General features: G+C 37.7%; 1 protein-coding gene across 1 annotated transcript; it reads right to left on the reverse strand.

Annotated features, from left to right (window-relative positions):
- Positions 1 to 742: 742 nt before the first annotated feature.
- Positions 743 to 21,203, reverse strand: LOC106071915 (uncharacterized). Its single transcript, XM_056008321.1, has 10 exons — positions 20,849 to 21,203; positions 20,140 to 20,748; positions 18,987 to 19,143; positions 18,096 to 18,243; positions 11,706 to 11,864; positions 10,269 to 10,400; positions 8,501 to 8,612; positions 6,759 to 6,857; positions 4,974 to 5,065; positions 743 to 3,456 (listed from the first exon to the last, which is right to left on the reverse strand). The coding sequence occupies exons 1-10, from the start codon at positions 21,201 to 21,203 to the stop codon at positions 1,696 to 1,698; spliced, it is 3,624 nt and encodes a 1,207-aa protein (XP_055864296.1). The 3' UTR covers positions 743 to 1,695.
- Positions 21,204 to 27,073: the final 5,870 nt, after the last annotated feature.

Genomic DNA, 27,073 nt, shown 5'->3' on the forward strand with positions numbered 1-27,073 from the left:
ACTTTTTTTTCGCCGCCCTCCCTCTCCTATTGTTAGAACTTTGAAAAACGCTGTGCTAGGAGTTACTCTGTGATTACTTTTTATCCTCATAATCATAAACTCACGAGATAGAGAGAGAGAGAGAGAGAGAGAGAGGGAGACGGACGGACGGACAGACAGAGGCAGAGAGAGAGAGAGAGAGAGAGAGAAACAGAGAGATTGAGAGAGCTAGAGAGAGAGAGAGAGAGATTATGGGGTTTTGTTGTTTTTTTAAATCCGTGATTTAGATTAAATCAAATATACCTTACAACACTCAAATTAACCTAATTAATACAAGAGGGTTTGTCGTATGTAGTCAGATAAAGAAAATAATAGTTTAAGAACAAACAAAAAATGTTTGAAAACAAAGATGAAAGAACAAAGTGTAAGAAATGATTAATGATTACAAAATGAGATTAGGATTGAAATGTTTGTCTAACTTATCTAACGAGCTCTAACTCAGCGGTTCTCAAGTGCCAGGGTCTTCGTCAAATACACATATAAAGAGACAACTAACATTAACTAACTTCAACCTTTTGCTTTAATATTGATGTATTGCAGTGAAGTTATAAAAGGTCGATCCGCCGCTAGGTTTACGGTAAATCTGATGAAGTGTTAGATATTCCGTTTGTCGTTCCAACTCTACCAGTTTATATTCTTCATTGCCTAAATCTTGCCCTGTGTAGTTTTACTGTAATTCTGATGAAGTGTTAGACTCTCTGATTGTGGATCCAACTCTAACAGTTTATATTCTTCATTGCCCAAATCTTGCCTTGTGTAGTTTTACGGTAATTCTGATGAAGTGTTAGACTCTCTGATTGTGGATCCAACTCTAACAGTTTATATTTTTCATTGCCCAAATCTTGCCTTGTGTAGTTTTACTGTAATTCTGATGAAGTGTTAGACTCTCTGATTGTGGATCCAACTCTAACAGTTTATATTCTTCATTGCCCAAATCTTGCCTTGTGTAGTTTTACGGTAATTCTGATGAAGTGTTAGACTCTCTGATTGTGGATCCAACTCTAACAGTTTATATTTTTCATTGCCCAAATCTTGCCTTGTGTAGTTTTACGGTAATTCTGATGAAGTGTTAGACTCTCTGATTGTGGATCCAACTCTACCAGTTTATATTCTTCATTGCCTAAATCTTGCCTTGTATGGAAAGTATCTGGTGCATCTATAGTTTCCTGTGTCAGAAGGCTGGATGACCCACCAGCAGTCACTCTAGGTAGTTTATCATTTGAAAGCCAGAAATTTATTCGAGGTTGTGGCATCCCCCCCCTCCCCCATGCTGCCGATCTCCATGTGATTCTCACCATCTGGACCTCCCAATGCTTCCTCCCGCAGTCCTTCCATCACAGTGCTTATACCCAAGTCTTCCTACCTCAGAAGTTCTATGCCCTGGAAAAAAGTGCTAGTGTGTTTAAATACAGATGTATTATGGTTAACGTTGAATTTATCATGTAAGAAATGGAAATATAAAAATCAAATGAATAAAATGATTTTTGGCCTTAACCATTGCTAATTTAAACTTAACATAGTTGATATTGTGTGTTTTAACTTAGATAGACTAGGTCATTTAATTACTACAGTGTAAACGTGTTTATGGGATTATTTTTAGCAATGACCCAAGATAGTATTTCTGTGCTGTCAGGTGATGGCTTGACCCTTGAGATGTTAAGGTTGCTCAGGGTGCTGTGACTTTCCTACGGTGTGATAGAGTCTGGTAATGTGCTGATTCAGTACCTGGTAGGACTCCATTCTTCGTTGCAAGCTCCTCTCATCCAGGTGTTTGGTAAGACTGTGGACAGAGAGGGGGCTACGTGTTCCGTGAATCTTATCAGATTGGTCAACCTCTTTTAAGTTCTTTAAACTAGACTCCCCACTTCTTTCACGGTCAGTGTAGGCTACATCTAAGTGATCTATAGAATTATTGACGCAAGATAATATTATAGTTTCAGTGTCTGCTTTAGTTGGGAGATTATGATGCGTTGTATTGGCAGATGTCGTCTCTGTTTCCCTTGTCTTGTTGAACGCACATGTCGGTGCAGGTAGCCGCCCCCGTAAAGCTTCTATCTCTAGCTTCTCCTCTTTGAATGATGCCGTTCGCTCATTTTCTTCCATCTCAGTGTCAGGAGTTTCTGGAATAACTGACGCCATAAACGTATCTGACTGCGAGTCAGTATCAGCGCTTTTCGGTGCATCTAACACGGCTGACAACTCTAAACTGTTATCTCTATCTGAAGCCTGAACGTTTTCTGATGGAGGCAATTTTATTGCGTTTGTATGCAAGGAGTGTAACTCTTCCAGTTCTCCAATAGATACTGCATTAGTGTTCTCCCGTTTGTCTTCATTGCAAGCATCAGTTTTAGGTATTTCTGATTTTTGATGATCTTCTAATTGGCCAAGAGTCAAAGAGTCTGTTTTAACGTTGGAACTACCTTCGTCTTTGATCATATCATCTTCGCTTTCTTCATTGATAACGTGCTTCGACATGGGGACGTTGAAGCTGACCCGGGAAGCATCAAATGTAAAGCTTCGATTACGGACATGAAGGTCCTTGAACTGCTGCCTTTTCGTCTGCTGTAAGTGGTGGTGATGATTGCTGCTGCTTTTATTGTTCCTGGGCTCGTTGTAGCGGGAGTTGGAGTGCTTTCTGCGCATCCTGGAGAATTTCCCGATAAGTTTGATCTTCATTACAGTCGAAGGCTGCAGACGTTTGCTACTTCTTTTGGGCTTGGAAGCGCTGGTGGTAGAATTTGGCGTTTGTGCCTGGGACGCGTGGGTCACGTTTAAATGACCATGGTTAGCAGGATCAGGGGAGATTAAGTTTTTAGAGTTTGACCTAGAAAGTATCTTCTGGTTGGCACCTGATGTCGATCCTATGGGATGTGGATGCAGCGAATGATGTCGAAGATGTTTTGTGCTTGGATGTGTTTCATTTTTAAAAGAGACTTTTTTTCTTGTAACTAGCATTCCCAATTTCTTACCAGTCATTGAATTTGTTGTTTCAGAGATGACCGACACACGTTCATCTTTTAATATGGTAGTATTCTTTGATACGACTGAACTAGTACTGGAGTTGGAAAAAGTTAAACTAGTAGAAGCTACATTATTTTTCTTGGAGTTTCTGGTTTGTTGACTTCCTTCAGTTTCTTCAAAGCTATCAATAACTTCGGAAAACCCAGAATCTGAGCTTTCTTTCTTGACGACTTCTTTGCTGGAAGGCTCCTTTACGTCTGGTGGTAGTACCGCATCTTTGGCTTCGTTGTTAGCGACAGGCTGTTGAGCCGAGGCGTCACCGACTTCCTGCACAGTGGTGAGAGGCACCGCCGGCTTTTTCTTTCTCTTTGGTATCCACAGGCAGGTCATGCTGTCATTACACTCACCCATGTCAGTTCGACCTGTCACCCAATAGGTTTCCATCTGACCTTTGCCCTGACAGATGTAAACAAAAAAATAAATAGCATATGGAATTTGCATGCTTTAGAAGTTTTATTTTAATCTATTAGATGACTCGACCAAGATGGATGAGGGATGGCTAAATCTTAGTAAATAACTTAATTTAATTTAAAACCCGGTGTCTTTTTATACATAGAAAATCAACATGGTTACAATAAACTATTTTTGTATTAGCTGACTTTTTAAAATATGCGCTTAAGAAGTATGAATGAACGAAACAAAATATGGAGACTTTTTACAGGGCCATTTCGATATTAGTATAGTTCCATGGATAACCTAAATATTAACCTACGCTAGTAGCGTATTCTATATTGGAGCGTTACAATGATCCAAGACCATTTACTAATCCAGTTATTTTCTATTCTCTTTGAGTGTACGAGACCCCATTTATCGGTTCTGTTTTTCCCAGTCCACTAGAAACCCTTTTCTACACCATGAAATTGTCTTTCCACTTCTTTAATTGTAATCTAAGATTTACAAATAAGTTTTCTATAAGAATGCAGCTATCCCAAAGGGGCGCAATGTTTGTCGTTTCAGTGCCGGTGTGGTCTGTGCAATTCAGATCAGCCGGTAAACCTGTTTGGGGGACGAGGTGGCTGATTGGTTAGTTGCTTGGCTTCCAAACAGCTTGGAACAGACACAAAATAGAGCAGTGAGATTCATAACAAACGAATATTCACATTTGACTAGAGTAACACCTTTAGTAAAATCACTAAATTTAGAAAGCCTTCAGGACAGAAGGCTCAAAAGTAAAGTAGCAATCATACATAAAACACTGAACCATAATCTTCAAATACAAAAACAAAATTTAATAAAATACTCTGAAAGACACAAAGATAAAGGCACATTCCTCGTCCCATATGCTAGGACAAATTTGTACAAATACTCCTTCTTCCCTAGTGCTATTAGAGCATGGAATGGGTTGCCTGAGCTAGCCAGGAAAACCAGTGACTTGGCAGAATTTAAGTCATTGGTTAATATGCATGACTAAATGCATGACGCGTAGGACGTAATCATCTTCTTTTTTGAAGTAACGTCTGTATTATATAAGATAAGATAAATCTGGGGTCCTGAGTCCTGGGTTCAAATCTCGGTGAAGACTGCGATTTTGAATTTCGGGATTTTTAGGGCGCCCCTGAGGGTAACTGACTTAGGTGGGGGGAAAAAAGGCAGTGGATCGTTGTGCTGATAGGCGAACTTTTTTTTAACCCTGTCAATCTTCTCGTGTCATAACCCAAAGCAAACGAAGCATTGCTCCCTATGCTACAATAACTTTAAGGAGGATATTTTTAAAATTAGGTGATATCAACTAATAAATGACGGAATTTAAAAAACAGCATTTGTTGACTGAAGCTACATAGGTGATACATGACACAATACGCATTCAGTCAATGTGTTATTCATACACTAAGGCTAGTTACTAAGTTGCTAACTCCATATTAATTTACGGGGCGACAACTACGTGTGATATTTACAAACTATAGATTACCAACCTTAACATCGATGATTCCCCTTGATTCCAACTTGTATTTGTCGTGGACGAGAAGCTGGTCTCTCATCGCCTTGCTGCAGTGTATTCTCATAGCTGGGACAGAACACAGAAACGTTGGATTAGTCAACTCATACGATTCAATGTTCTTATATACTAGTTTTGTTATATTACAGCTGTTAGTGATACCAAATCGGCTTAACAAATTGTGTATTCTAGCGATTTTTTTTTGCATTAAAAAAAGTTTACATCTATTCAGGGGCGGACTGGGTGTCAAAATCGGCCCGGGCATTTGTATACAATGCGGCCTACAAATTGTATGCCACATGATGGGCATCCAATCATACCTGCCCTCAAAAGCATTGTGCAAAGCTTAATAATGTATAGAAAGTATTTTATTATATGAATAATTAATTCTATGATTATTAACTATGCAAATATTAAACATTACTAAATGAATAAAGTTTAAAATTTGGAATGGCGAATCTGTTAATATGAGAAATTCCTGCTACCATATACAATTTAATACATTAACATGTACATGACATACACATTCAAAGCTGGTTCGGTCATATTGTTTGACACGACTCGCTGTCAAAACCATCTATAATAAAGAAATAAAATGACAAGGAAAAGCTATCTGACTTCAAACGATGGAACCGCCCTACTCTTGATTTCTGTTAAGGATAGCTTCTAATTGGGAAAAGTGAAGAAATAACAAGATGATCCATGTCAGTGAGGATACGTTTTAACTCCTTTTCTCCGTAATTATTTATAACATTCTGGTGTAATCAACGTCGGTATCGTTAGTTAGGAGAGAAAGAGTTAACTAACTTGCTAATTTTAGAATTCAAAAACTCATTGCTCTGAAATGTCAATGTAAAGTATTGTTCAAAATATGATTTAGTAATTACATTGAGAAACTGCATATCGAAAAACATTGAGTGGGCTAATGAAATATTAATTAAACTTTTAGTCATTCCCATCGTTAAGTAGACTACCTTGATTGTAACCCTCATGTCAGTATTTCTCTCTCATCAGAAATATGTCTTGATTGTCCTCAATTCCCTGAACACATCTAGGACTAAAACAGGTTACATTATCTTGGACTAATGAAAACTAACTACTTTACGAATGAACTGTTTATTTTTTAGCTACAGATCTGGGGAGTTGTTTTGTTTGTTTGTGACCTAGTTGTTTTTTCAGAGAGCTATTTCTACAATAATGACTAAAAGCAGAAAGTTTTATGTGTCGGGGAGAGAGAGGAGAGGTTTAGAAGAGAACATCCACAGAAAATGGATACCTTTATAGCATGCATTACAGAGTATATGCTTCTAATGGATGGGCTTGGCTCTGTTATATTGATTAGCGTTAGGTTAGCATCTTTTAAAGACATTTTGGTTTGGGATAAAAACTCAAAGCATGTTAGACAAGGTGGTTGGACAGGGTTTCAGTGCAGTGATGATAGCCATTAAAGTGACTTAGGTCTTAAGGTAAATTGATCTATAAATAAACAAGTAGAATAAGCTTAATGCAATTAATTTTAGACGTAGGAAATGAAGACTGGTTATGTTGCACAGAATGTGTGGATTGTGGAATTACAGCGCTTCCCCAGACATCCTATATATGACGCCAATGCACATACTATTTATATGCATATGAAAGGTTGATAAGTTGATAGGAAATTGAGTTGAGTAAACGGCATGGCGTGGCCCTAAAAGAGCCGTGGTGCCAATCACCCTAACCCTAAGAAAGTTGGATACACGTATTTGTAAGGTGTGTGACTCACGTTCACTGCTCGACTCCATTCGTGACGCTGTGTTGACCGTGTCCCCAAACAGACAGTACCTGGGCATCTTGTGGCCAACCACACCAGCCACACACGGACCTGCAGAAAGCAACGAAACAAAGTGACATAGTCATTCAAAGTCATTCTTGTTCAATGTTTAATTCACATTTTTCTAACAAAATGCAAGTTTAAGGCTCATTCCATGTTTTAAATATTTCTTTGCGATTTGGTTTGATTGATGACTAAGGATGATGCAAATATTTGAGGATTATATCGAGAGGTGGTGGGGGGGGCGGTCTTTGAACCAGATCACACTGATCTCCTTAATATATCTGAACCATAATAAAATATTTGTTTAAAACCACACAATCCAAAAATGAGCCCTTCTTTGTGGCTGGGCTCTCAGCCGAACTTGAAGAAGAATTTTAAAGTTATGTAATTTTTACAATACCTCTATTGAACTCATAACTTCATGGAACCTAGGTGGGCTCAAAATTTAAAAAAAACCTGGTCACGGATCTCGAAAACGGCTCTAAGAAATTTCCTACAGTCTTTGGGGAAATAATTACTAGATCGTTGGCCACATTGTGAAAACTCTTGTTTGACGTTATAAATTTTCAAATTTAAAAAAAGAAATAAATTGAAATTAGGCTAGAGAACGAGAAAATATTGATCTTGAACGGACGATAACTCTACTGTCTACATCTTCGAGTATTTCCGCATGTAGACAGTATTCATTCAAGAGTTGAATAAATGAATGTTCAGGGACATTTAACGCTTCGTCTTCTAAGTCTACATCTACAGGCCTATCATTGGAAAGTATAAAGTGTCTTTCTTGTTCTTCTACAACGGGGAGGTGAGGGGGGGGGATGAGGCGGGGGTAAAAAATGTTACATTTAAAAACATCTAACATTTCATTAGTTATTAAGAAACAAATAATCGCTCTATACGTTGTATACAGAAGACTCTGTCTTTAAAAAAAGGTATGTCTTCTATTTTTCTTGTTTCAAGAGTTTCTTTTAACATTTCAGTCACAAACTATCCAAGTTTTCAAAGAAAATAAATATTCACATTTCACTAGAGTAACACCATTAATAAAAATCAATAAACATATAGACAATACAGGACAGAAGATCAATAAATAAAGTAACATTAGTAACTAAAAAATTGAACCCATACTTTACAAACAAACAAACACACAAAAAACCCACAGCCCAATAAATTTAAAAAAAAAAACACACAAAAATAAAGGCACATTTCTTATTTCATATGCTAGAAAAAAAAATGCGTATAAGTGCTCTTCTTTTGTAATGCATGGAACGTGTTGCCTGAATCAGCCAGGAAAACCAACAAGTTAGCAAAGTTTTAGTTTGTAATTGACATACAGAACAAGAACACATAGATACGTGTAGAACGTTATTCTCCTTATTGAAGAAATGTCTGTAATTTATAGGTTTAAAACAAAAGTTCCTACAAATTAATTTTACAGGAGTCTACAGTTTAGGTAGAATAAGATTAGAAATACGAGGCCCAGGCTGACAGAATATTTATTTGAACAAAATAGGTCCCTACGACCCTATACAATCAATTGAAATTGGGGTCCGATTTTTTGTAGACTTAAGAAGCTGATGTTCTCTGAAAGAGACAGCTGGAGAGCTCTCTTCATTAAGCTAGAGGGACATACACATGTTTTGTCTTTTTACCTGTATGAATTCCGATCCTAATTTTGAGCTTTATTTTACCTGTGTGAATTCCGATCCTAATTTTGAGCTTTCCATCTTCGACATTGGGGGCGTGAATCTGTTTGATAGCCGCCAGAAGATCGATGGACATGGTCGCTATCTCCTCGGCATGCTAAACAGAGTAAAGTAGAATTGATTCGTTTAGAAATTATCTTTCTCTTATATTTAAAGATGTAGGCTTAAAGTTTTTGGTTATCCGAGGGTCAGCGCAGAGAGTATTAAATTAAATTCTGCCAAGTCATTGGTTTTCCAGGCTGACTCAGGTAACCCATTCCATGCTCTAATAGCACTACGGAAGAAGTATTCGTACAAATTTGGAACAAGGAATGCTCCTTTATCTTTGTGTCTTTCTGGCCTGAAGTCCTTTCAAATTCCCATGATGTATCGATAGAGTATAAACTAAAGAAATATTTACAGTTCATTTAGGCAAAAAAAATCCGGAGGATGTGTTTATGTTTTTAAACATTTGTTCATGAGCTTGCGCTTAAGGCGTTGGTGCCATAATTGTGAGTACTATGGACATTAAACTGGACAGTGTGCTGAGTGTAGGCGTATTTATACACATACTCTTTGGTGTTGACATAAGTATATAGGTCATTGATCTAGTAAGTACCTTTACCTTTTTTTTTTAATAAGAGTGTATCTCTATGGGAGGTTATGGTATCTTATATAGAGAGCCATATCGTAATTAGACGTCAAATATTTGTGATTGCTGCACCAATTAGTGAGAAGACATATTAGACGTGACCAATTAGAGTAGCTCTTTTTTTTTATGACTGTATATTGTTCGGAATCGAAGACTTGCCATTTATATTATTATATTGTATGATGGAAAAGTACATTGATTCGCCCAAATATTTGTTTTACATAAGAGTCGTGCAGGTCATAATAATATACGCTTTAAGTAGGTCTCCTAGTATAGATATAAAGTTGTGAATGGAAGAGAAACTTAACAAAATTAGAAAAAGAGAGAGAGAAGTGAGAGAGAAAGCAAAAGTAGGTCTTCTAGTATAAATACCAAGTTGTGAATGAAATAGAAACTGATGCATTAAAAAAAAAAAGCAGAAAAGAAAGAGAAAGAGTGAGTGAGAGAGAGAGAGAGAGAGAGAGAGAGTGAGAGAGAGAGAGTGAGAGAGAGAGAGTGAGTGAGAGAGGGAGAGGGAGAGAGAGAGAAATATTAGGTATCCTAGTTTAAATATCAAGTTGTGAATGGAGTAGAAACTGGATTTTTTTTCTAAAAAGCAGAAAGAAAGATATAGACAGAGAGAGAGAAAGATAGAGAGAGAGAGAGACAGAGAAATACAAAGAATATTGGGGATTTGCACCATACATTTTAAACGTACTAGGCTCCCCTTTGCTAGCATGTCGATTACTTTTTAGATCATGTTTACATTCTTTCAGAGCAAAGCGATATGGATAAATGCTGGGACGATGGAAGGTGACCTAAAGAAAAACGTAAGAAAAAGAAGAAGATTGGGAGAGACTTTGAAATTATTTGTTCATCTCAACAAATTTAAGGACGCCATATTGAAAGATCATTGTTGCTAATTAAATAATAGATCTTAAAAAAATTAAATTTTACAGCGTGGAAACAAACAAGTTCTAAAAAAAAAAATTCGTAAACCTTTAAAGCTCTTACAGTATTAACACTTCCTATACACCGTATACACCAAAAAGCTTACTATTTATAGTTTCTTTTCTACCATGTGACTCGGCCCAGCTCAACTCAGGTTTCACTTTATTGTTATGTATGCTCTATTCGACCTACCTTTTCACCGTTTCTTATAGGAACGCCACTGGCCACCATGTAGGCGTCGCCGATGGTTTCCACTTTGTAGACATCGTAAGTCTCAATCCTCGTGTCAAATGTGGTGTACAGAGAGTTTAACAAATCTACAACCTGTTGAAGACAATTATGGTACAAAACTAGAATCTATTATATATTTATAAACTACCACTGATACATTCATTGATCAAGGCATCTCTTAAACTGGCGTACGAATTCTAATGAAATTTCGTACACAGGTTCCTTTTTGCTTCCTAGACGCTTGCTAAGAACGTTTTTTGACGGAGACGGAACCTCACGACGACTATTGGCGAAAAAAACCGCAAGCGCTATCACCTTTGTATTTTATTTTCGGTATTTCCAACGGAACAAATTAACGGTCGTAGCCGGTGCGCACTGCTAATTTATTAATACATACATCTATCTCATATATGGGCTCCTCGGTCGTAGAACAACTAAAGTTCATATCTTAAAACATGTTTTTTATGCGAATGTAAAGCATGTCTATTGGATAGACATTCGCGTCTCTTTACAGCGCAGGTAAATATAGCATTTGTTTCATGGTAGAGCAATCGAGAATTGACCTCCAGCTGTCTCATTCTGAAACCGCATGCCACCAGGTCACTCAAAAAGGCCGCGGGATACACATTTGAGAATAAAAGAAAACCCGCTGCCGAGGACAAACCCAGACGGCGAAAAGAAAATCTTAATCGACCAGTAGCGGACAATGGTTATGCTTGCCCTGGATGTGGCAAAATATGTAGGTCACAGCTGGGGCTGTGTAGTCACTGGAAATATTGCATATCTCATTAATCTTCGGACACGGAAGACAAGGCTTATTATTATTATTATTGTTAATCGAGAAGTAAAATGTCACAGACAGAGTAATCAGTTCAATTCGATATCAAGTTTATATTATCAATAAAAGCGCACAAAATACACACTCTAAGGAACCAAATAACTGCAGGTGATGTTTTGGGTGTAACTTTAAAAAATGAATGGGAAAGACCATTATTAGGTCTAATCTTTCGTCTCAGGACCGGACACAACAGAATGAGACAACACATGTACCGGAAGCTCAAAATTGAAACCAGGGAAATCTGCCCATGTGGAGTATCACCAGAGAATGCCGACCATGTCCTTCAAAACTGCTCTCTTTACCAAGAAGCCCGTACAAGACACTGGCTCAAAACATCCCAATAGAAAGAAAACTATATGGAAAGCTTCCCGATTTGGAAACCGCTGCTCTGTTCATCTCATGATCAAGTCATCTGAACGCTCCAACATGAAAATGAGAACGAGGAAGAAGAAGAAGAAGAAGAAGAAAGGCGCACACATTCTAAGGAGCCTAATAACTGCAATTGATGTTTTGGGTGCAACTTTGAAAAAAAAAAAAAAAAAGGAAAAGACTGTTATTACCTGCATTGGCGTACACTTTGAAGAGATGGTGGTGAATCCGACGATGTCGGAGAAGTATATGCTGACCGATTCGAAACTTTCAGCGTCCACGGTTAGCCCATTGCGCAGTTTGTCTGCCACTATAGGAGGCAACATCTGGTACAACAAGTTGACTGTCAGCTGGCGAGGAAGAGACAGGATGGATTTGAGCTCCAGCATGAAGTTGATATATAGCTCAGGTGTAAGACTAAAAGACTGCTTTATTGATCCTTATGGAGATTTATTGTGATTACAAGGACTCTTTTCTCATATAAAGATAACACAACAGAAATATACACATTCTGTTGTAGTTTTTCATTTTTTATAACACCTAGGTATTCTGACTTTTTTAGTCTGTGTAATTGGTTTACCATAAATAAGACAAATAGTATTATGGTTTGTTTTTTTGGGGGGGAGGGGTGTTATTCTTAATAATTATGAATAAGATAAATGGTATTTATTTGTTTACTCTTAATAATAGACATTTTTCTGGGAAGAAGCACATGCACATAGGATTACCATTTCTGTAATTCATCTCTTTGTACAATGTCAGTCTCTTGTGTTGTTTTTTAGCGGCCCCCGAAAGGGGAAAAGACGCTATTAGTTTTGTGCGAAAAGTCTGTCCGTCTGTACGTCCGTCCCGTTTAGATCTCATAAACTAGAAAAGATATTGAAAATCCGACATCACAATATTTAAGACCGTTCAAAGTTCTGATGCAACGGCTACTTTTTTTTTTCTGAAAGCGAAAAATCTAATTTTTAAAATCAGTTATGCAAGCAGATTTTTAAAGAGAAAAAGCTAATTAGTATACATTATAAGTTAGACCTAATTTAAAATGAATAGTAATCTTATAAACTTCATTTTTCTGAACATTTTTTTTATTGCGGAAATATTTTTTTTATTTTTTTTTTTGTGGATTCGAATAAGAGTGTGAGCCTTTTCAAAACAATTAGATCAATTATAAGACATCAGTTAGGCCAGGGGAGGCGCGGTGGGTGAGCGGTAAAGCGCTTGGCTTCCGAACCGGGGGTCCCGGGTTCGAATCCTGGTGAAGACTGGGATTTTCAACTTTGGAATCTTTGGGCGCCTCTGAGTCCACTCAGCTCTAATGTGTACCTGATATTAGTTGGGGAAAAGTATAGGCGGTTGGTCATTGTGCTGGCTACATGACACCCCCGCTAAGCGTAGGCCACAAAAACTGATGAACTTTACATCATCTGCCCTATAGACCATGTGACGAACTTGCCGAAGGATGTATTAATAAGTTGATGAATTCATAGGAAATGACGATCACACTTGCCGGGGATTATATGATTAAACTTGACAATTCAATGAAATGAAGAAAGAAACATCTCTCTGTATTTTCTTCAAACTTCTTTAATAACTTCTTCAACTTTCACATCAAATTAACTTCTTAATTCAATAACAACTTGACACTTCATAAATAAAACTTAAAGATACATAAAACTTCACTTAATATAACTTCAACTTCAACTACTAAAACTTTACTTAATGGACCCGCTAATATCACAAAACTTATTACTAATCGAGGACTGAGCGAGGACCATCGCTCTACAAGAACTACTACTATGCGAGGACCGAGCGAGGACCCCGTCTAACTGACTTTCCCCTTATTTATACTTTCTTTGATCGTACGTTCCAGAATCATGGAACCTTCTCAGATAATTATTTTAATAACTTTGACCTTCTAGAAGCTGACGTGTGCTATTTTTTCCTTAACCCCTTTCTTTGATTGGATACCTAAAATTAACTTGTTTACGCTGGACACTTGCACTGGTTTGAACTCGAGCTTCTAGAAACTGGTCGAAATAGGTCACAGACTTGACTCGTGACAGACCACAAGGTCTAAAAGGGGAACTAGTTAGGCCAGGTTGACATCTAACTTTACATTCACTTACACCTATCCTTTGATCTGCGGGACCGTTGGGGCACTACACAAGATCTGTTAACCTTCTTTCTCCATTCTTATCTCTCATTTGTCTTTGATTTCATTTGGATGTTCTTTCTGAAAATATTGAAGCCTGCCTGGGTGGACCTCTTCGGGGGCCGATTTTGAGTTTGTGTTTCCACACAAACTGTCTTTTGTAACCTTGTTTTTTTTTTTTTATATATTATGCAATCGTCTGCAAATAATCTGACTTTTGTTCCTGATCTAATGCAATTTGAATTTGGAAAATCATTTATGTAAATTAAAAATAGTAGTGGATCTAAGACTGTTAACGTTTAATACCTTTTTAATAGACAGACAGAAAGACAGAGTGAGTTGATATAAGTTTTTAAAAAAAAATGTAATGCTGTTTAATAATTAGAATCTCTCGTATGTGGTTTAGTGAACTCATTAAATTAAGTTCAATGCACACAAAAAGAAAGATCTGCGATGCTGTACAGTGTTGCCTAGTATACACCAGCAGGAGTAATTGGATTAATTATTGCTTTCTTACTTTTAGAAAAACTTTTGATCGTTTTGCATAAAGCAATTCAAAGAAAAATATTGAAGAAAAAAAAGGTAAGTATTTCAAAGCAAAAAAGTGTTAGAAAGACGAAGGACATTTAGATGGAGATATAGAAAGTGATACGCAATGTCAGTTTAGAATATACAAAATGTGAGGGGGCAGCTAAATTGAGATACACTGTGTAAGGGACAAATTGAGATACACTGTGTAAGGGACAAATTGAGATACACTGTGTAAGGGACAAATTGAGATATACCAAAAGTGTGAGGATCTGCTGGATTCAGAGGCACGACTGTTGTTGGCATGCGGACAAAACTAAATGTAGATCTACGTGAATTTCACAATAATTCACGACCTTTGAAAAAGAAAAGAAAAATAAAATTGATAAATGCGGCATGCTTTCCAATTTGTCGACAGCAAAAATATTCCCTTTTTATTCCCTGGGCGTGAAGTTTTGATCCACGATATTCTGTATGCAAGAAAACACCACATAATCATTAGGACATTGCTTTGTTTCATTTAAATATTCATGTATAGATTTATAGATTTGACTTTCACCTTTCTCTTGTCCACTTGAAATCACTTCTTTCCTTGATCGTATTGCATTAAAACCAGAGCCATCATGTAGTAGAATGGTTTAGTTCAAATCAGTGTGGGTGTGTGTAAATGGTTCGACAGTGACAGTAGAGAGACATTAAACAAACAAGAAGAGAAGGAAAGGAAGAAGAGAAAAAAAGATTGAGTGGGAGAGAAAAAGAGAGTGAGATAAGAGATAGGGGAGAGTCGATAGATAGATAGATAGATAGATAGATAAATAGATAAATAGATAGATAGATAGATAGATAGATAGATAGATAGATAGATAAATAGATAAATAGATAGATAGATAGATAGACAGATAGATAAATAGATAGATAGATAGATAGATAGATAGATAGATAGATAGATAGATAAATAGATAAATAGATAGATAGATAGATAGATAGATAGATAGATAGATAGATAAATAGTTAGATATATAGATAGATAGATAGATAGATAGATAGATAGATAGATAGATAGATAGATAGATAGATAGATAGATAGATAGATAGATAGATAGAGAGAGAGAGAAACACAGAGAGAGAGAGAGAGACACTTAACCATTTAACCATTTAAGACACACACACGCACAACCATTACATAGAACCATTAAAGACACACGCACAACCATTAAAGACACACACATAAGCATTAACGACACACAATCATTAAAGAGACGCAACCAATAAAGACACACACGCAACCATAAAAGACACACACAGATAACCATCAAACACAACCATTAAAGATACAAACACAACCATGATCGACAAACACAGCCATTACAGACACGCCTTTCCATGACACACAATCTCTTCCAAAAAAAAAACACAAATCTGTCAACACTTCTGAAAACCATCACTGACGCAATAAAATAAACATCCAATCTTCAAAATATCAAAGTTATTAACCAAGAATTTTCCAAAATAAAAACCGAGACACACTGCGGGGCGGAGTTGTTCAAACATTCTAATAAGCAAGACACAAATTAATGTTTAGTATGGTTTTTTTTTTAAATGTTTGAATGAAGAAAACATAAGCAAGCAGGCTCGACTAATCAGATGGGACACTGTACAGAATATAGATCCATGGATGAGTGTAAAACAAAAACATGCAGCGCGCACTGACATATACAACAAATCAATTCATTAATTTCCTGTTTGTTGATGTGTTTTTCTTCACATCTGAAACGAGGCAGAGGACGTCAAGCAGTACAGAAGAGAAACTAGAACAAGGGGCGGGGGAGAGTCGGTTAGAACGTTGAGATCGGACTGACCATCAGAACTAGAAACTAAACCCAACCTCAGGGAAAGGGGCAGAGGCGGCCTTAGCAGTACGCGGGCCCTGGAGCCGTAAGCGTAGACTATATATACCATACCACATCACGCCAACGGGCCTTTCCGTGACAACTCAACGACCGACATCTATTTAATATTTGTTCATTGAAACTATTTTTTAAAGCAATTCGCTTGTTGCCAACATATTTTCTAAGATATCCGGAAACTCCAGACTGTCATTGGTATTTTTTTCACTTACTTGACCACTCCACATGTAGGCCTACTCGTTCTTCTGTGTTTGTAATCAGAAGTCTTGTCCATACAATCAACGCACTGATCTGGAGATGTTCTTCATTGATGCTATTAGCACTTTGTTTACTTTTCCTAACCATGAGTGGATCTTTTTTTCCTCAGGCCAGGGATCCGATCAATTCTATAATCTAAGCCTAAAGAAACTTGTTGATCCATTTAGATCTATAAGCTGTAAGGGTTCAAGCCATCTTTACATCACACTATCTTAATTCAATGTAGAACATACGATGGCATTCTGCGTTGCAGAGTCAGTCTCTATACAAGATGTATTAGAACTGTAACTTAAGCCGGTGTACAAATGTGTTTTTATGGTCTACTTATAGGAAGCTGGATCTATCTAAGGTTTACTTTGAATGTACGCTTCTTAACCTGGTGTACGCTTATCCACTGGGCAGACTAGAAAGATATTTCATTAATTACTGACAACATAGCTAAGGAGAAAAATAGCCTGTGTCTTATATTGAGAAGAAATCTCACATCATCTTATCTTATAAATTACAGACGTTACTCCAAAAGAGAAAGTAATTACGTTCTACGAGTATGTTTTAATCTAGTCATGCTTAGTTGTTTCTTCTGGCTGATTCAGGCAGTCCTTTCCATGCTCTAATGGCCCTAAGGGAAAAGGAGCACCTGTACGACTTTGTCCTAGCATATGTAATCAGAAATGTGCCTTTATCTTTGTGTCTTTCTGATTATTTCATTAGGTTATGTTTTTGTATAATCCAGTGATTTATGTATTATTGCTACTTTACTTTGTAGTCCTCTGTCCTGAAGTGCCTCTAAATTTTGTGATTTTACCAATCGTCGTACTCTTGTCAAATGTGAATGTTTTGTTTGTTATAAATCTCACAGCTTTAATTTGCATCTGTTGTAGTTTATGTCTTCTTGAGTCAGGAAGTCCCAGAGGCATGAACTATACTTCAAAATAAAAAAGTGTATTCAAAGTGTATCTATATTAGGAAAAAGTTTCAGAAAAGCTGCAAACATCATCGTGTATAAATAATTGGGTAAAGCGTTTTTAAAGCATATCAAGGACCATTAGGGCCTACTAATATTGTGTAATAGTCTTTTAGCCAGTCGATACGGAGACTAATGCACAAGTTTATTAAGCAATTCGAAAACATACTATGTATTACAGATAGTCTTAGTTATAGTTAATAATAATAATAGTCCTTATATAGCACTACATTAAGCTTATAGCAAGCTCAGAGCGCTATAGTCCAATCTCATTTGTGGGCCAGTGGAGGGGAGGGGGTATCTGGGAGAATTTTTTCCGTGCTGCCTTTAGGCGCTCATTAAACGCAACTCTGTTCGCGTCGGGTGTCGAACCTCGAGCCTCCTTCATAGGTAGCCAAGACAAGCCAAGTTCAAGCGTACTTAGCCTCTCAACCACGCTTTCTTTTAGCTACTGCTTGTCTTACTCGGTTATGATTACAGCCTTCAAATTTTACTTCATAGTTACAGATAGTCTAAGCTATAGTTATCGGTAGTATTCTTTTTTTTTTTCATAGTTACAGTCAGTCTTACTTATAATTACACGTAGTCTTTTGTTTGTTATAACTACTTGTAGTCTTAGTTGGCTATAGTCGCAAGTAGTCTGTGTTTGTTGTAGAGGCAGGTAGTATTATAGTTACAGAAAGTGTTTGTTATAGCTATCGGTAATGCTTATCCGTAGGTTGCCTGAGAACTATTTAAACAGTATTTCCATGGCTCAGATGTTACTCACTTTTCTCTCTTTTTCCAGCTCTTCTGTTTTCTTTTCCAGCGAGTGAGTCTGAATAAAAATCCAGCAACCCATTTCCTTGACTCGAGAGATGACCACAATGCTGCTTAACAGACAGATCATGATGATGAAAACACCCAGAACGACGCGCCTGAAACACAAACACAAACAGGTCACAACATGGGGATCACTGCGGGTAAATAGTCTGAGACAATGAGCACTATTAAGTTCATAAACAGTAAAAGGAAAGCAGATGAGTTCTGAGATTGTAGCTTCAAACCCAAGACTATAAGGAAAGCAGACGAGTTCTGAGATTGTAGCTTCAAGCCCGAGACGATAAGGAAAGCAGATGAGTTCTGAGATTGTAGCTTCAAGCCTAACACTATAAGGAAAGCAGATAAGTTCTGAGATTGTAGCTTCAAGCCCGACTGAGTGCAGGGTTTGGATATGAAACCATCTTGACGTTACTCCGAAGCGCAAACCAATCGACCAGCCAGTGCAGTGATTTAGGTTATTACACTAAAGTCTATATACTTAGAAAGTAGATGCCGTTCGAATTTAAAGTGATATTCTAACTGGTGCACGAATAATTTTCAATAATGATCTTTTTTTTAAATCGTTATACTAAAATTTTTTGAATTGCGTCTTATAAATAGACGTCCAATTTGTCGTTAAAAGACCAACGAAAACCGGAACCAATCTCTAATGAAAAGTAATTTAAAATCAGCCAATTATTAAAACTTTACATCTATTAATTACATATACAAAATATATTATATTCATTATACTTGGTCACTTACCTTATAATGCTTATATCATTCATTTACCTGATCAGATCATATCAACTTATCTGGTCATATCATCAACTTACCTCTGGTCATATCATCAACTTACCTGGTCCTATCACCAAGCTGTGCGGACTGGACATCAAGTGTGTGGGTCTTCAGTTGCTCTATAAAGTCCAGAAACAACTCCAGTATGTTCTGTCTGCTGTCGTAAACAGAGCTTGGACCGTCTGCCGGACACTGCAGATGAGCCTGTGTGTAGAGATCTGTTCAAGTTGACCAGTAAAGTTTGAACGCATATTTTGAAGTTTCTAAAAAAGATATAACTAACAGGCATAGGCTTACTTAATAAATAGATGATCTCTTCCTTGGGCGTTTGTAATTTTCACTTGCAAATGATTATGTTATATATTTCGTTTAATGTTTCTCTGAAGTAATAAGCACAAAAGCTGTGAAACATTTGTTTAACAAGCGTTTCCACAATCGGTACAGTTTAATACAATAAAATATGATTTTTTTAAACTTTTTTTTTTTCAACGAAATAAAAGAATTTGATTAGAAATAATAATAAAAAACTCTCAATGTTTGTTAAACGTATGTCTGTTGCTTTCTGTCCTTTGCTCCCAGAAATTCATATTCACAAAGAGAAACAATTAGTGAAATATCTAAAGTCTATTTCAATGTTCATTCTACCAAATAAGAAACAAAATAGTTTTTAATGAAGTTATTTCCTGTGAATAAGGTGTGAATGAGGATAATAATAATAATAATAATAATAATTTATTTTTTAGAGCGCTGTTAACAAACATGATGTAGGCTCACGGCGCTATGATAACATTACAAACATAAACTAGAGAGCCAAAATGACAAACTAATCTAAAAAAAAGTACATAACAGATATGTTTTAATGTTCTTCTTGAATATAGTATAGTATGCAGTGGCGTAGCTAGGAATTTGAGTGCCCTGGGGATTTGACCTCTTTAGGGGCCTATGCATTTTGACATTCGGCATCATGACATAAAATAATGGCGCAATATTTAATGTAAAAGCTTATTTCAGACACTCATTTGGGGGAGTGGAGGCCCGGGGGATTTTCAACTTAAGATTCCCCTACCCCCACCCTAGCTACGCCACTGGTAGAATGTTGTCTGTCTGAGATCAATTGGGAATGAGGATATGTTACTTGTGAGTGAGGATATGTTATGTAAAAAACGAGGACGGTACCTGTAAGTAATGATAGGTTACCAGGGAGAGCATGTTACCTGTAAGTGAAGATAGGTTTAATTTTCCAGGGGCGTTGACGCCTCTCTGAACATGATCTTTTAACTTTGACAGGAGGAAGAGTAGATCTGCAATGGTTTCGTTGTGTCGCTGAGATATTTCTGGCTGCAGAAACAGGAAAGGTGTGCTGCACCTTCTTGGAGCCGGCAAGGTGACGCCACTGCTCAGCGAGGCGCACAACACGAACTCTGCTGATACCTGACCGATGATGTGCACCAAAATAACAAATGTGGCCGGCACGGTCCACCGTAGAAAAGAGAAAAATGCGTAGCATTCGGTGACACTTGAAGCCAGAAGCTCAAAATCCACGTTAAATTCGCCTATCTCCGTCAGCTCGACCAGCGTGACGTTCGTGAACACTCGGGAAGCCTTCACCGCCAGTCGCAGACACCGAGATAAATGAGGCTCGTGGTGGAAGTGGTCAAAGCAGGCGGCCTCCAATATGGAAGACTCAGGAGCTGACCAGTTTCCAACGCTGATGTTTGTTGCGGACGTTAGAGTTCTATTGCAGGATGACGTCAGTGCTATTATAAAATTCAAATCTCGCGCCTTAATCAAATTTATCAAAGCCTTCAAAGATGAAAAGCTATCTGAAAAATAAAGTTTATATCATTCTTTCAAATTAGGTCTTTGAAAAATACTAATAATAAAAGATAAGTCTATTCTTAAAACTGAAGTATTTAGGCCTACCATGGAAACATTTCCCATCCACGGACAGCTCGTTGGTGCTAATGATGTCTCCAATCACATCCCTGATGATAAGGCCGAAAATGCCAATGGCCGACACGGCGCACACAGTAAGTATCCGTTGGATGCGAAGCTTGTTGCCGAACCAAATGTCCTCGTTGTGGATCCGGAGCGTGGCCGTGCTTCCTTCTGGATCGTCTAGGTTTGGATCTAGTCGGAAGCCATGAAAGCCTGAAGGCAAACCAGATCGGCCAACGTTCTTGGAGCGGGTGAAGATGTTGATGTCTTTCTGCGGTGCTAGGCCACATGCTATGAAGGACAGTGCTGAACGCTTTGTTGTTCTGGACAGAGGGGACATTTCAATAATTCAATCAACAAATTAACATAAGAGTATGATTATTATGAAGAATATTATATTGTTTTGTTCTTTTGGGCGCCTTAATCCGATTTTTTTGTGAGCGTTAGAAGATTAGAGCATTTGGACTATTTGGATGAAGGTTTTCTCTCTGAGGCCTACAGACGCACATCATTAATAAATAATGCATAGTCTTTCCAGCGAGATTTAAATTCGAGCACCTCAGCCAGAAAGCCAAGTTGTTCATGTTTTAACGGAGTGTTTATTAAAATAAGGCCAATGTGTACCGTTTGACATATTACACATGCATAGCCTTTGGGCCTGTAAGAAGTCTTATACACATTTGTTTTCTGTCTCCACGTAGTCTATTAGAATGCCATATATAGTGTCATGTTGTCGTTTTAATTTTACGCTCAGCAAATAGAAACTTGTTTGAATGGTAGCGGAATGCTATTTATTAAGGCAACATGTAATTGCTCTAAAAATACTTATTAGCCTTTACCCATGGCTACCGTGGCGTAGCTATGGTGGGGGAGGGGGGAATTCGAAAATCCCCCCCCCCCGGGGACACCACTTGAGGGGGGGGCGCTCCCAAATGAGTGTTCGAATTTTTTTTAGATTAAATATTAAATATTACGCAAAATTCAGGTGCCCCCAAATAGTTCAAGCCCCCCGGGTCCTCAACTGATGGCAAATTCCTAGATACGCTACTGCGTGGCTAGGTTTCGTTGTAGACACGGCAACCATTGTGTCATATGCAACATACAACAAAATTGAATATTTCCCTTACAATGATAAATGAAAGCTTTCGTATCGTTTTATGTAGAAAAAAAATCAATGTGAACTACACTATTCTTTTTATGTGATTTGTACCGATAGTGGTTATATTTCTATCGCATTCATTTTGTACTCAACAGAATCTGTAATATTTTAAAGACTATGAATGAGCTAATATGTAGAATGGTGTTATATCTACAAAAGGAAGTCCATTTATAATACAAAAATACGTGATGAAGGATCTTTTTTAAAAATTAAAACAACGAACGTATACGAAGTTTTTTCTTCAATCGATTCTAACTTTTCTTTAATGTATATGTGTCCTTACTGTCTGGCCTCCCCCATTTATTTTCCACCTATAGCACTGTTTATTTTGGTCACGTGTTGAGAACGGCCACGTGCCCAGGAGTGGATGTTAATTATTGGATGGACAAACATTTTCCTATTTCGTTAGAAACTTACTCAACTACCCATTAATTGGTATTGACTGTGGTTTTGAGTTTATTGGTCACGTGTCTCATACTCGTGAGAATTGGCTATTGGTACCATTTAGAAAATGTTTACCAATTAGAGATGCATTGATACAATAAGCTTAAACCAGATCTAAAGGTGACCATTATTAGGGGTACGATGCTTGTAGTTTTTTATATTTGGTATGACAAAGATCTACAACCAATATGGCTGTGCACAGGAGACAAACTGATGAATGGACAGTTTTTAGGAAAGGTACTTTGGGAGATCGTAGCTAAACAAGAGAGAGAGAGAGTGAGAGAGTGTGAGAGAGAGAGAGAGAGAAAGAAAGATTCAGACTGAGCGCTAGCAACATGACGACATATTGCCCTTGTGACAGGGCCGGCCTTAGGTAATTGGAGGCCCTAGGCCCGAAGCGAATAGAATGTCCCGAAATGAAGTAGAGAAACACAAATGTGACCACAAAAAATACGCCATGAATTATAAACCGTCCTGTTTCTCTATCTAAATCAACAGATACGTTCTATTGATTCAGCGCCTAGAGCACTAATGTGCTTCATGGACGATTCAAGATCACAAGACTAGGAATGTTCCGACATTTCACAAAAAGGATGAAGCAATGTCCTTCTAAGATTTGTAGTCTAACAAGTAGATCTAAACATTAGTGAGTAAACTTTGAATCATAGTAAAGAGCCATAGAATTCTGCTATGTTTGAGAACGAGGCTAGTAGACATAGAGCCATAGAGTTCTGCTATGTTTGAGAACGAGGCTAGTAGACATAGAGCCATAGAATTCTGCTATGTTTGAGAACGAGGCTAGTAGACATAGAGCCATAGAGTTCTGCTATGTTTGAGAACGAGGCTAGTAGACATAGAGCCATAGAATTCTGCTATGTTGAGAACGAGGCTAGTAGACATAGAGCCATAGAATTCTGCTATGTTGAGAACGAGGCTAGTAGACATAGAGCCATAGAGTTCTGCTATGTTGAGAACGAGGCTAGTAGACATAGAGCCATAGAATTCTGCTATGTTTGAGAACGAGGCTAGTAGACATAGAGCCATAGAATTCTGCTATGTTTGAGAACGAGGCTAGTAGACATAGAGACATAGAATTCTGCTATGTTTGAGAACGAGGCTAGTAGACATAGAGTCATAGAGTTCTGCTATGTTTGAGAACGAGGCTAGCAGACATAGAGCCATAGAATTCTGCTATGTTGAGAACGAGGCTAGTAGACATAGAGCCATAGCATTCTGCTATGTTGAGAACGAGGCTAGTAGACATAGAGCCATAGAATTCTGCTATGTTGAGAACGAGGCTAGCAGACATAGAGCCATAGAATTCTGCTATGTTTGAGATTTGATCCATGTTTCACAATTGTTTCTCTCAAAATTATTTCTTTGACTCTTGAGTTAGGCCCCCACCCACTGGCGGATCCAGAACTTTTGAGTGGGGGGGGGCGATTTTTTTCCAAACCCTAACCCTAATGCCCAGTAAACCCTAACCCTATGCATAAACGTGCGTATATATATATATATATATATATAAATATATATATATATATATATATATATATGAGAATTTTTAAAAAGCAGCATTTCTCAACCTTTGGTGAAAAACAAAACAACTGGGGCATCGCTATAAGGTTTTCAAGTGGGGTTCGGGGCGAAGCCCCGACGACAAAAGCGTTTTCTTGCTTTTTTCACTGCAGAAAATTATTCTCCTGACATTTACAGCTCATTATTCATCAATGGAGTTCGGGGCGAAGCCCCGCCGCCAAAAGCGTTTTCTTGCATTCTTCACTGTAGAAACGCATTTTCCTGATATCTAGAACTCATTATTTATCAATGGAGTTCGGGGCGAAGCCCCGACGCCAAAAGCGTTATCTTGCTTTTTTCACTGCAGAAAAGTATTCTCCTGACATTTACAGCTCATTATTCATCAATGGAGTTCGGGGCGAAGCCCCGACGCCAAAAGTGTTTTCTTGCATTATTCATTGCAGTAACGCATTCTCCTGACATCTACAGATCATTATTCATCAATGGAGTTCGGGGCGAAGCCCCGCCGCCAAAAGAGTTTTCTTGCATACTTCACAGAAGAAACGTATTCTCCTGACCTAAAACTCATTATTCATACTATTAAAAAAGGACCTTTTGAATAATGTTGTACTTGAAAAATATTCTAATATGAATTTATAGGCCCTTAATACATTGCAAAAAATCCGATTTGTTTCTTGAAAAGATAAGATACCCCACATATTTAGATTTTGGCTTTGAGGATCTCCGCCGAAAAAAAATTATTCGATAAATAATATTCAATAAAATTAAAGTATAAATTGTGAGTTATAGTCCCAAATTTATTTAACTAGAAAAATATCAGATTGAGTAAAGGTTAGAAAAAGGCGACAATGAAAAAGTGATTTGGGTTTAGAACTCATCTCAATCGTGACTACTATACTGAAAAATTTCGTTTAAATTCTAATTTTTTGAATGCAAAGTCTTTCTTAAAATAGTCATGATAAATTCATGTGAAATTACACAAACTCTGTCTGGAAATGGGAGGAGCGGTAGAGTGAAAATGATTAATCCTCGCTCCTTTAATAGTTTCTGCTAAAGATTGCATTTGGCATTAAAGAATAGGGGTGGGGCGACTCGATATAAGAATTTAATTTATAGTAGGCCTATATATAAATTATATTAGTGACAGATGTTTTTGTTTTGTAATTTCTTAACTGTAATACAAAAAGAAAAAGTATTGGTTTGTCCGATGGGGGAAAAGGATTGCATGAATCGCCCCTCCCACCTGGTACAAGCCTTTTTCATTTAAATTTTACTAATGATACAATTTGAGATTAGAGTGTGGTACGACATAATATACAATGAGTTCACATATCAATATATAGTTTATATTATATAGATATTCAACTAATTTTGTTCACAAACTATGATTCTCCATAAAAATAGGACCGCCCCCCCCCCACACTCAGAGGGCTAGAGTGGGAAGGGCAGTACATGCAATTTTCCCCTCCCCCAACCTCACCGAAACGGCCAAGATACAAGAAGGCGAGCGACATAATATAAATCTATATATTAATTCAACTAATTTTGTTCACAAACTATGATTTCTCCATTAAAGTAGGACCGCCCCCCCCCCTCAAAAGGTTTAGGGCAGTAGAGATAAATTGGTAAACAGGGAACGACATAATACAAAGATCGGTTAAAATATCAATAACAAGTTTTAATCACATAGATATTTAATTGATTCTGTTAGCAAGCTGTGATTTCTACAAAGAAATTGGACCGCCCCCCCCCACTCGAAAGTTTATGGGGGGGGGGGGGCGGGATTGATACCATCGCCCCCTCCCGACCCCACCAAATCGGCCAACATACTAGAGGGGGGGGCAAAATAATCTAAAAATAGGTTGAAATATATAATTAGTATATATTATTAACATAAGTAATGAATTCGTATAAAAATTGTGTGAATTCTATACTAAAATTCGTCCGCCCCCCGGGGGGGGGGGTCGGCCGAGTGGGGGGGGCGATCGCCCCTACCGCCCCCCCCCTGGATCCGCCAGTGCGCCCCCACCAATATCTCATCGCAATATTTTGTATCACGTGGTACTTCTCCGATTAAGGTAGCATTTCTCCATCTTGCATGGTCATTGGAAATAAAATCACGTGACTATATCATTTATGTCTGCAGGCTATATTAAGTAACTTATGAGTCTTATCAATAAAATGTCTAAGAAAGCTCTTCATCTAAAATTTATAGATGAAAAAAATCTAAATACAAACTGAGAGTATGCAAAGTTTCAAAAGCTCGAAATAAACATAGCGCCGATATTATCGATTCCCCTTTTAACTGAAAGGGAAGTAGGTACAGCCTTTTAGAAACATCAACTTCAAGAACTGGACAAGATTGAGTATCAGTATGTAAAACATCCACTTCGATACTTAGTGGTCCTAAGGCCAGTTGATGTCATGATTACTTATTACTAGCCTTAGGCCTACTGGTCCTATTTAAGCATTTCACCAAGTGTGTCAACATTTTAGTACGCCATCCCGTTTTGCTTAAAACCAAGAAAATATTTCAATTTATTTTCATCTTTATCAATGACCAAGTTTCTCTGATTCGTACTCTCCAACCACTTGGTAATAATGGTAATGTCTTCCATTACGAAACTGAAGGATGAGTGCAGTGTTTCACATGGCCACGCAAACCCAGTAGAGACATGCATATTTTTTTCACCATTTGATGCCGACAAAGCCGTTGTCCGCCGAGCATAGGGCCCCCAAATGAGTGTCCGAAATCTGTTTTTGATTAAATATTACACCATTATCTCATGTGTTGATGTCGAATGTCAAAATGCCCCTATGGAGGTCAAGCCTCCCGGGCCCCAAAATCCCTAGCTATGCCACTGCCGCCAAGGGTCTATTTAAGTTTTTTTTTAGGTCCTCTCCACCTACAAGGGCCTTCAGAGACCATCTGCTTTCCTCCATGCCAGTAAGGGCAAAATTGGACCATGGAACCAATAACCTTTATCTACGAGTATTAGGCACGTGACGATACAGCAAAAAACAACAACAACAATAAAAAAAAAACAATAAAAAAACAAACTCAAAAT

Source organism: Biomphalaria glabrata, chromosome 13, assembly GCF_947242115.1.
Source record: "Biomphalaria glabrata chromosome 13, xgBioGlab47.1, whole genome shotgun sequence".
NCBI classification, from domain to species: Eukaryota; Metazoa; Mollusca; class Gastropoda; family Planorbidae; genus Biomphalaria; species Biomphalaria glabrata.